The sequence below is a fragment of the Pavona decussata genome, unplaced genomic scaffold, assembly GCF_977016875.1.
Source record: "Pavona decussata unplaced genomic scaffold, jaPavDecu1.1 SCAFFOLD_93, whole genome shotgun sequence".
In the NCBI taxonomy this organism is placed as follows: Eukaryota; Metazoa; Cnidaria; class Anthozoa; order Scleractinia; family Agariciidae; genus Pavona; species Pavona decussata.
In genome coordinates this window covers 1,712,047-1,723,881 of record NW_028145510.1, presented here as the reverse complement: position 1 = coordinate 1,723,881, position 11,835 = coordinate 1,712,047, and the positions used below count along the sequence as shown (strand labels likewise).

General features: G+C 39.4%; 1 protein-coding gene across 1 annotated transcript; it reads left to right on the top strand.

The window, feature by feature from the left end:
* Positions 1 to 2,502: 2,502 nt before the first annotated feature.
* LOC146473538 (junctophilin-3-like) lies at positions 2,503 to 11,579 on the top strand. The gene is made up of 2 exons (XM_085118206.1): positions 2,503 to 3,006; positions 6,902 to 11,579. Exons 1-2 carry the CDS (start codon positions 2,631 to 2,633, stop codon positions 7,687 to 7,689), a joined length of 1,164 nt encoding a protein of 387 aa, XP_084974332.1. The 5' UTR covers positions 2,503 to 2,630; the 3' UTR covers positions 7,690 to 11,579.
* The last annotated feature ends 256 nt before the right edge of the window (positions 11,580 to 11,835 follow it).

Here is an 11,835-nt window from a genome sequence, read left to right as displayed (position 1 = left end):
GTAAGTGAACCGGCAAACCACCGTCTGATGTTAACGTGCAACGATCATGCACAACCACGAACAAACGGCTTTATCACGGTCTGGACAACTTAAGACATTGTCAAAGAGATTTTGCCGCCGGTTTTTTTTTTTTTAATGGAAACTGCAACATTACAAATATGTAACATAGCGGTTACGGCCTTTGCTCAAACATATGGTAAAACTGCTCTTCTTTGTGGAGTACTGAGAAGAAAACTTCAAGTGATTTCTCAAAATCAGTTTCTAGCGATGTTTGTAGTACACAGGAGGGAGGACCTGAAAAATTAGTCAATTATTTTAAGGTCACAATCCATATCCATTCTTGCTATCCGCAATCAAACATTCTGTAAACTGGTAAAGTCGGTAACAGTTAACAGACTCTGGACCATTGACTGTTTCAGTAACGTTTCATTTGTCAAACATATGTTTTGGGCTATTCATAGGTGACATTGCTTCTCTAAGTCTGTTGCTAGCTGCTAATACACACAGCTTTCACTAACAATTACTTAATTTGTGGTTGTATTATGTTATCTACGGCCGATAGGGGTGGTACGTCTGCGGGATACATGATGATAACGTTTGCGGCCCCAAGGTCAAAATTCAGCACCTTTGTTTGTAAGGATATCGATGTTTCTGCGTTCAGTGGTGAGTAAAACAGTTCTTCGTTTTGTAAATCCCTGTAATCAACATCAAGGAAAAGCATATAGTGGTGAAAAGAGTTTTAAAATGTGATGAGTGTCTGTGCAGGTCTGAAGGAATTGTAGAGGACTTAATTTCCTTTGCCCGGAAAGGGAACTGACGTCAAGGTCAATTTTTCAAGGATAACGAAAACAGAAAAAAGAAAAAAAAAATGATGTTTAACTAAATCTAATCTTATTCGAATAACGGAGAGACAAGGGAAATCTCTCAATACCAGCGTGGCGCGAACACGTGGCAACCGAATGTGGAGATACATGGAACTGTCATTGACCTTAACTCGTTCAAGGGCATCTGGGAAAGGGTCGTGAGACTTAATAAAAACGGCGAGTTTTAGCCGGTCATTTGAAGAGTTTTGTGCGGGTCGTTTCCTTTACTATACGTTTAAGACCCTTCAATTCGCAGCTACAATTCGCCATTTTGATGAAAAAAAAAAACAATGACTAAACGTAACGAATGAAGTACATTTTTGTCTCGCTTTGAGCTAAATTTAAATATTCATAGCAATGTAATTTCAAATGGAACGTTTCTGCGTTTTCCCACACATTTCCTAAAATTGCGAAGGTTTTAACCTAGGGTTGTCATAGTAACCCCGGGGTTTTGCTACGGCTTTTCGTTTTGCTGATCTCCGACAGATCTTCGGTATTCCCAAGGGAGAAAAGTCGCCGTTTGGTTTCGGGCTAGCCCGGATAATCCGTCACGTCAGGGGGTCGTTGTTGGGGGTGTGAAGTGGGCAATCCTTTAAATGTTTTCTTGAGGGTTCCGGTTTGTTTGATTGTAACCAGTTGCAGACTCGTTTGCTGTAATGACTTCAGTGTGAGGAGCTGTTTCGTAATTACTGATTTCACTTCTAGCAATAGCGTTTGATTAGGCATATTGATAAGTGAATTATGTTGTAGTGCTGATCAGAGATTGTTCATGTACTCTGGTTTTGTTGAAGCGACGTTGTAGCTCAGGGCGGTAGGCTCCCCTCCCCCCCCCCCCCCTTCCTTACGGCCTGTAAAGGTCTGGTCTTGGTGTTAGACCTGGTGTTAGATCAGTCAGGCAGAGGTTAGGTTCCAAATGGATCCGGTCCAAAGAATCGGACCGGTAGGCCTTTTGTTCACACGGAACCTCGGCAATCCGTACCGGCAGGCTATCCGTTCCCAATATCCAGTCTGTTTTTTGAACAGACCTGGGGGCCAGATTGTTCGAAAGCCGATTAACACCAATCCACGATTAAAAGTTAACCGAGGTTTTTAGCTTGCTCATTAAAGATGATTTTAAAGGCTCATTTTAATCTAATGGTAAAGAAAAGTCTAAGGCAAAACTGAGGGACAAAAATCTTTTGGACGAATCCTTATGGATTAGTAAATATACTCGAATCAAAGTTCACGTTAACCCAGGATTAGTTTAATCGGGCTTTGAGCAACACGGCCCTGGGGTCCAATTTTGGAACCGTTCCGGTTGGCATCGTGTAAACAACTATACCTAATCACGTTATGCCCGGCCCACGCAGTCGTTTTTAGGGGTGTCGTGTTACCCTCCTCCCCTAAAAACGAGTGCGTGGGAGGCTAGCGCGCGAACTGAACGGCCTGTATGGAGTCACGGATTATGGGGCCAGCCTTGTTTTATGTTCTAAAAATTCTTTTTAAATGGCTGCTTTGCACGTTCACTAATATAAAATTATTATTTTTTATTTACGGTTTAGTCCTGCAATAAACGCGAGTACGTGAGCCCTGATTGAAATGCAGCATGTGTAAAGCGGTTTTGTGTAGAGGTCATGCGTGCATGGAATGTCCCGGAGAGTGATCGAACGCGAGCGGTCAATTAGTGTCAGTCAAGTAAAACATGCGAGCGAAGTAAGAGTGGTGCATTGACTCGCTTTACTGATACAAATTTTACTTGCTACCGAGCTATGCTTACCGCGGTTGATTATGAGCGGTGGTCGCTTTGACTTTGAAGATGGCGGAACTTACTGCGGAGAATGGAAAAACAGCAAAGCGCACGGATATGGCATCTGTACTGGACCGAAGGGCCAAGCACGCTACGAAGGTTCGTGGAACAACGGTTTTGAACTCTGCGGAGTGTATGTTTGGCCAAACGGCCATCGTTTTGAGGGCGACTGGGTCGGTGGACGTAGACACGGACTCGGGGTTGAGTATCGCGGAAAATGGACATATCAAGGTGAATGGGAGGAAGGTTTTAAAGCACGATATGGAGTACAGAAGTCCGAAAGCGGGGCTCGTTACGAAGGAAGTTGGACGTCTGGACTACAGGAAGGTTATGGCATTGAGATCTATGCCGATGGAGGTAGGTTTTGGTCCAAACAAGCAAGCGTTAAGTGTAGGGGAAGAAAGATTTGCTGGTATATTCGGTAGCAGATAAGACTAAACTTGAGTTCGCGCAACTGAACACAGGCCCGAAAATTAACTCAATTGATCATTTGTGTCACCAGACTACGATACATTACTGTATTTTTTTGAGTCGGTTAAAATTATCTTAACTTTCTGCCATAAGCATATACTAAACTCGCTTGATTTCTTTCATTTGTCCCCTTGTTATGCTACATTAAACGGATTTTAATGTGTTTTTCCTGGATTTCCTTTTTCCGGATTTTAATAGAGGTTCGTATGTGCCTATGGGAACATAACCAATTTGACAGTTGTGGACGTTTTTTCGTAGAACTGTGCTTGCTAATTAAGCTTATTTTGTGAATGTCGGACGTTATCAAAGATCGTGTTTTTATACGCAGAGTCCGTATCAATGCTTGTGGTAATCCACAAAACATTTGATTTATACTGGTAATATTTGTAATCTTGCTTTGATTCAAAACTTCTGCGAGGTACGTATGGTTGAAACGAAAGGAATTATTCAATCAAGTCGAATATAGGCGACAGCAATCAAAAATAGCTCGCTTATTTAAGAAAGTATTATATCTGTGAAAATGCCAATGGCTATGTTATTGTATTGAAGACGAAACATAGAAGTTTAGACATAAAGTTAAACACAGTTGACAAAAGCAGACTTCGCTTCACCCTGTGTCGTGAACTAATTCTACAAACTGCGTTTTGTTTGAAGCGATTAGCATTTTTCGCTGTTGTTTTATGTCGTAGGAAGGCTTCCTATAGCCAAAACCTACGTCTTGACCAGATTTGTCTATTTTCTAGACTGCTTTTCTATGCTTGACTTGTTCAGCAGAATTTCAAATATCTGCATATTGGCGGCTGTTTAATTCTTCGGCTCATGCGAGGGTTTGTTGAGCTCGTCTGTTTCGCTAAAGTTTGGAAATCACCCAAATCTCTGGATACGGTATTTGCAAATGAATCTATCGGAAAGCACTTAGTAAAGAACTCGAATAGACAACGGCGATGGAAGCGTTGGGAGTTTGCGACAGCTAGGGAAAGATCGGCTGTTAAACGTGCTGGTCGAAATTATTTTCTTCGGTTCGTGCTCTAGCTCTGTGCTCAAACTGACAATCTGTCAACACAGTAAACGATTGTTGATATTTTCAGCGAACGTTTTCGTCAACGAATGGACGCTTTAGCGGCAATTATTTCAAATCGGACGTTCTAGAAGGCACCAAAACATTTTCGAAGCGGGAATGTTTAGGCGCGTCTCCCTTGGAGAGAGAACTATTGATTGTGTTGTCAGTTTTTATTGTTCAGTACGTGGCTGGCTATTCAATGATTGAATGGCTTAGTTCAACTCTAAAATAGCTGAGTTTTACAACAGATTGTTCTGTACTTCGTCTGATTGATTCCTTTTACAGTAGATAGGTTCCAGAAATCAGGGCGGTTTTAGGGTCGCCCATCTTTTATTTCTTGAAGTCTCAAGATTTGATTTCACGGCCTCGAATTTTTCGCATGATAGGCTCGTTTGCCTGTTTTCTGCCTTTCTGGTCGGCCCTGCGTTTCTTATGGAGTTGAAATTAGCTAGTCAATAATTCTTTAATTGACACAGTCGTTTAGGTCATGGCTGTGATTTTTCTTGATTTACATCAAAGGCAATTTCACATATGGGAATTATCTGATCCAAGCGGTTCAGCTTTGTTATTTGATGAGCTACAGGCCTCGGTCCTGAACGTAATTGTTTATTATGTATGCCGAATACTTCCTGTAGATTTTTTCTTGCAAAGTCACATTTATTTTTGGAAAAATGGTGGCATGATTTAGAAATAGATCTAATTTGCATCACTGTGCAAATAGGAGGGACAGGGTTTAGGTGGTAATTGCCATGTGATTGAGTCTGTACTGTACCAAGGAAACAGATCTGTAGTTTCTTGTCATGACTTAATAGGATGTCACAAAACTTAAAGAGCCCTGGTGAGCTTGAACAAGCACTGGTGTTTATAGTAGATTGTTGTCACTGGTCTGGCCTCCTCGTAGAGAGTATGTCTTGGCTAGAACAGAGCTGCATACGCCAGTGATCTGGTGATGCTTGATTGAAGCAGAAAATTGCATGCCTATGTACAAATAATCTGTGTTATCTCAAGCAACACCATTCATTACAAACCAATATTTCGGAATTCTGTAATTATGTTGGTGTTGTTGCTTCTTACAGGTTGATATGGCAACAATTTTGTTCATGTTTTATTAATACATCAGCAAGGCTCTTTTCTAATTCTGTTCGCGGCAGGCTTATAGTCACCTGCAGAGGCAAGAAAATGAACTAAGCTGTTATCTGTGCTTTGTTCAGCAGTCAAGCACAACCTTTTGTGGTCTGAAACTCAGTGTTCAACATTATATATCAATGATGCATTTAATAGTTTTTGTACCAATTAAAGCCTGCATAACGACTTTCAGTAACTTTTATGGAAGGTATTAGAGATAAACATAGTAAGGTAATTGAATAGAAACAATTTTTGACAAGCCTTTGAGTGGGTGATTGTGCTTCAGTGACTGTGTGAGATCTCAATACCATTTGCCCATATGTTGAGAATTTAGAAAATATTACCATATATATGGGAATATTGAAATAAATTGTTGTTGTTGTTGTTGTTGTTGTTACCTTAATTCAACCATTATGCAATGATATTGAACATATTATAATCAGGTGAAATTTGTTTGGAGTATGCCTTTTAGCCAGAAATCCAAAAGCTGTAAAAAAAAAAAAAAATCTTAAAATGTTTGTAGGATAAGGTGAATTTTCAATGATTTTTTTTCCAGAAAAATGCTTGTCCTTTGGATGCCTGGAAAACCCTTCTGGCTTAAACACTTTATGTATATAGAGAACTCACTTTCCCAGGGCTGGAAACTTAGTTTTGAGCAACAAGGAGTTCCTCTTATGGCACCATTCTTCCTGTATTGGTTTTGATTAACCCAAACAAATTTTGCTTAGCCCTGTCCACCAAACCATCAAATAATCTCTTGTACATGATAATGAATAATAGAACATTATAACAACGCTGTCAAACCAAAATATCTACATGTAGGAACATAAAGAATTATTTTCCAGAAAATTGTATTTGTCAGACTGGGCAAGCACATTGTAATGTATCTGATGACAGGAATCATGCTTGTATGAGAATCTTCTTGGCAAGTTCTTTTTTGCTTATGTACATGAATGTCTCTTCTACAGAAGAAAAAAAAAAGTACTTGTCAAAGACCTAAACACTTGTTGGAGGCTATTTGTATTTTTTTAAAGAACAAACAACACAATGTAACATTCAAGTCCTGCTCAGTGGCTTTTTAATTGATTTGGATTGTTTATATTGTGGGATTTCATCCATAGACCCTTCTTTCCTAAGTGAAGATTTCCCCCTAGGGGTGAACAACAAACAGAAGCTTGTATTTGTCCTGGGTCAGTGGTATCAATACATTAGAGCATACTCAAATAAGGCACTCTTTCAACATACTAGTGTTGAAATATGGAGGTTTTCGGAGTGTGCGAACAAACTCTTCATTTTTCTTTCAGGCATGTTTTTTGGTCCATTTCTTCATTGTCCTCCCACCACCCTCCCCACCCCTGCCCCCATTTGCACTGTTATCACAGTGTGACGGTTGCCTGGAGAACTTAGCATGGAGGCTGACGGATGGGTTGTGGGGATTGCTAGCCATAGAGCAGTATACTGTCTAGGGGTTGGTTGGTCACAGTGGAGGCCCATGGATATCCCAGGCATCCATCTCCCATACAGTGTCATGCAGTTGTTAACTTTTAATTTATAATTAACATAATGCTAATCAAATCTTGTTCCCTGATCTTTCAGGATATTATTATGGACAGTGGAAAACAGGGATGCGCTCTGGCTATGCGATACGAAGTGGTGAGGTCAAACGAGAAAACAGCACCACAAGGCATTACAAGCGCTGTGTTTCTAGACAGTCTACCGTGGATAACTTTAAATCTAATGGTGTTGTACCTACAGGTGGTCAGAACATTAAGTCCAATCCACGCCATCGAAAAACCCCTTCTCAAACTTCTGATAACCAGTCGCAATCCCCAAGACCCCCAAGTGAAAATGGGTCAATGAACAGTACAGCAGGAAGTGGTTCGGCACACTCGTACACGATGGAAACTGTTGATTCTAATGGACAAATTCAAAGGGCAGAAAATCGCTTGATAGAGACTTACAAGGGAGAATGGAAGAACGACAAACGCCACGGTTATGGAATCATTGAGGACAGTGATGGGTTTAGCTATGTTGGCGAATGGAGTGAAAACATGCGTCATGGTTTGGGTGTTGCAACCTATCCTGATGGCACAAAACTTGAAGGGGAATGGAAAAATGATGAACTAGTTTCAGATGTGAGAAAGAAGGGCCCATTGGTTTCCCTTGTGACTCGATTCAAGCAAAGACTCCGTGTAGTTTGTGAAGGAGCTCAAGATGCAGCTGACAAGGCAGAACAGAAGTCACACATTGCACTTTCCAGAGCTGCAGCATCACGGGATAAAGCCATGGATGCAGCAAGAGCTGCTGAGAACGCTGTTTCAGCAGCGGCTTTAGCTCAAAAGCGTGTCAGGGCAATCATGTCTAAAATGAAAGACAAAACATAGAATTGATGCTCTTTGGTGTGGTGGAATATTTTTGAGGCAGTCTTGCTCACAGGAGATGTTTTGCATCTCTCTTGAGAATCATGGCTCCATGTTATTTGTGCGCCTTCAACAACATAGGTTGTAGCAAGGGAGCGTCGACCAGATCCCCAAGCTAGCACAGTGTGGAATCATTTGGAATGCACCTTCATTTCTGCAGCTTGTCAGATTTGCGGTGTAACGTTAGCTTGGTGGCTACAGAAATAGAACGGCCTGCAGCATCACCAAACCAGGTTGTTATGCAAATATGTAGTCTAGTAAGTGATAATTTTATCTGATAGCATTTCATAGCTGGCACTTAATTTGATGCTTGCCTGCAAGAAGCTAGTATATATTGTTAGATTACAAAGATAGGCATACTGGTATTACATGTAGCAAACTCCTACTGGCAGTTTCATGTAGTTGTCTTGATTTTTTGCTACTTCTTGCTGCTGTTTAGAAGTTTAAAGTGACATCTGCTATATACAGAGTACTGTTAGCATATTTTAATTAGTACTGATGTGGTTGGGCCAAGTGCAATCATTGTATCTGCTTATAATACACTTGAGAATTTTTATGAAAATAATATTGCATATCATTGCATTTCTCATGCAGCAATACATAGCAACAAAACCAAAACATTTGCTCAGTAAATTTTCTTGTTCCTCTTTGTGAAATTTGTTATGTTTGACACTACCTTGTGTCGTAACTTTTGCCAAAATTAAAAGTCAAATTATCGTAAACAAAGGAAAGCCTGTTTTTCGGTTATTGTAAAAATTCACATTTGGTGTAGATATTTTACCTTGTCTGCATCAGCATAAAGTTTTATAACAGAAAATAATTTGGAATTTGGAATTTTTGTGGCTTCTGTTGTCACTAGCATTCATTGAATGTCCTAAGAAAAAAACTGCTAGGTGATTTGAGTTCTTGGACTAATTAGTGAATGTGTAAAAATTATACTAGTTGTTGTTGTCCAGTAACCTGTCCTGGTTTCTAGCACTTCCGACTTGGTCAACACATGTTGGTTGATTGCAAAATGCAGTTACTGCATTACTGACTGTGAGTGGGGTGTCATTAATTAGCACCCATATTGTTTACTGTCAAACTGGGCTATTTTGTGGGCAGTAGGACATATATTTAATGAAACTTGATCGGTAATGTTTTCCTGTGGTGAATATTTTGAATATTTTGATCGATTCTTCTGACAAGTACACTCAAAACCATAAACATTAACAAAAAATGCTTTTTTATTCTGTATTTGACCGTTACAACATCATTTGGAAGGAGATAATTATTGTCCCACTTTTTATTTTGACTATATGTATACAGAAAAATGTGGTGTAGTAATTTCAGGTTTTGCCTTTAGATTTTTTTGAATTGTTTTGGTGTCCTCCCTTTTTACTGGGCACCAGTTTGTATGGGGAATGTAATGTGGCTGTGGGCATCATTGTCACTAAATTTTCATTTTCACTTTTTAGCCCCTTTTGGAATCTGTCGGGTCTCATGGTTTTGAAGCCCTGTAAGAGGCTTAATTCTATTTCACATTTTATATGTATTTTTCCTGATGGGGCAGAATAAATGACATGGTAGTTTGCTGTTTTGACCTTGTTCTGAATTTGATCAAGGTATCCCTAAAATGTTTACTTTGTCTGCAAGAATATATTTTTTTTGTCATTTTCTGGCCTTACTGATTACCTTGTTTTTACTCTGAAATTTGATTGAATGGTTGCACTATATGCTTCAGTATGTAGGAATAGGGTTGGCAACTTTAAACACACATACCCCCCCCCCCCTTTCCCCATGAGAAGACTGACCACTATAATATCATGGTTGCAGTGACCAGTGGGAACAAAGTGGCATGTAGGATCTATTTACACTGAGAATGTTGATTTTTGAGTATCTTGGTCAACAAACTGTTGTCCTCATTTGTCTTTGATAAGAGCAACCTTTTTTTTCTGGGGGTGGGGGTGTTGGGGGACAAGCTATGAGGTTTACAAGTAACATATCATCTTCCTTGGGCCACGAGCTCTAATATTGCTTGGTATTCATTTATTGATAAATTATTTGCTTTTGTCAGCCTGGCTACACTGTAAATAATGTTTACTTACTAAATTGTAGTCATGCATGGATAATATGCATTAGTCTTGAAGGTAACGAAAGTGGAATTGAACTGTGTTTGCAGAATAGGAAGTGTAATTATGAATATTGATTAGGAGCATCTTGGCAGGCTGACAGGCTCAAGTTTTTCAAACTGCTTGAGAGAAATGGGCTTTAATGCACTGATGTCCCCTTTGGTTTTATCATTTGATGAGAATTCAATTAACTATCTTATTGTTTTGTTTAAGTTAATCCTTCAAGTCTCAAGTGATAGTGATCAGCATGTAATTTCTCCTTATAATATCACTACTGGACCAAACATACAGGTCATGAGAATTAAGGGAATGATCACCAACGAGATACAGTACCATAAATGTCTGGATGTTTGAATAAATTCTCCTAACTAGTGCTATAAGAAATCTAAAGCAAACAGTGGGGTGAATACACATGTTGATACTGGGGCTTCCAGTCTGTCCATGTCACGCATGACCAGTATTTCCGAGATTGAAATGAACATTTGAATTCCTCTTTGTAATGTTTGGCATTTGAATGGAATCTTGAAGATTTCTCTGGAAGTCTTTCTGAAAAAGACACGATTTAACTGAAAAAAAAATTACTCAATGCTGTAATGTAAAGAAAAATTCATAGCTTTATACCATCAATAAACTCAGGGAAATTTCTATGGGAACTCTGAAATCTTGCTGGTGATGTTCAAAACCGACATGTTAATTTCAAAACTAAAAAATACCGGTCATGCGTGATGTACAGGTAGATTGACGGTAAAGCTTATTGCTAACCCTTGAAGTCCAAGTAGTGACCAGCATGAGATGATAGCCTGTGATACCATAATGTTTGGTAAAGTTCTCCCAACTACCACCATAAGAAATATATCACAAACGGTGAGGAGAAAACACATGTTGATACTGGGCTTAAAGGGTTTATTACAGTAACATGTCCCCTACCCTTCCATAGTAAGTGTGTGTCAGTATCAATACCAAATATTCGATAGAAAGACAGTAGCTATCCAGACGAGGTCTGTGATTGGAGAACGAAACAATAGGTCATTGGTCGGGAACAATAGATTCTCCACAGAAAACAATGGGAGCTACTGTACTAGAAGACCAATGAAAATAGAGGTCTGGAAGAGGTACTGTACTATCCAAAAATATCAATACTCATGAGAAATGTCTTTTGTTTTGAAACCTTTCACGGGACCACTTGAAACAAGAAGTGGTGGGTACATTCTACCCTGTATTCCGATAAATTTTATTTTCATGAAAGCGTCAGTTTGTAGTCCCAAGAAAATTTACTGTTTTTTTGTGCTTCACTTGAATGGAGTACTGTTGTTGAACAGCTTACGTTTTCTCCCTAACTCGTTTCTAGTCTGCATGAACCCTACCTTTGAATAACTGGTACGGCTCATCCTTACTTTATGGTGCTGCAAAAGTGTGGCCACCTCAAATTAATTTGCATGTTTTCTTCGAAATGACTTCAACAAAACTCACTGAAAACCGAAAGTGCTAACAGTTTTGCACTCATTGTTATGTAGTATTTGTAAAAAGTAGAGCGGTAGAAGTGTTTCGAAGAATTTGTTTTGTTTTGTTTCGTAGCATTCTATATGCTTGCACCTGGCATGGAGATTGAAGCTTCAGTATTTTAGGACTGATTAGAATAAGACAGGCCATCCAGGTCGATCAAAAGTGTTTTTATTTTTGTATCAATTAGCTGTAAATTAAAAAAATGATGGAAATAAAGTATTTTTATAGAGATAAATTAGACTGGTTGTACAGTTGAAGCTGTATTGAGCAGCACCGTGTAATGCGGTCACCACCCTCTATTAAGCGGTCGCAGTCACTCTTTACCAAGTCCCAACGAGCTGTTTCTATTGTCTTGACCCTGTAGTAAACGGTTAACCACTCATAGCCTGTCAGGCGATTGAATTCCCTGTTTATCAATTTTTCAGAATCACAAATCGCCGTAAACATGTTACTTTGTGTTCAAATCTTCTCAGCATTACATCTTCTTTCATTAAAT

Coding starts and splice junctions, on each gene's coding strand:
- LOC146473538 (XM_085118206.1), top strand. CDS start 2,631: ATGAGCGGTGGTCGCTTTGACTTTGAAGATGGCGGAACTTACTGCGGA. Junction 3,007..6,901: donor TGAGATCTATGCCGATGGAG/GTAGGTTTTGGT, acceptor CTGATCTTTCAG/GATATTATTATGGACAGTGG.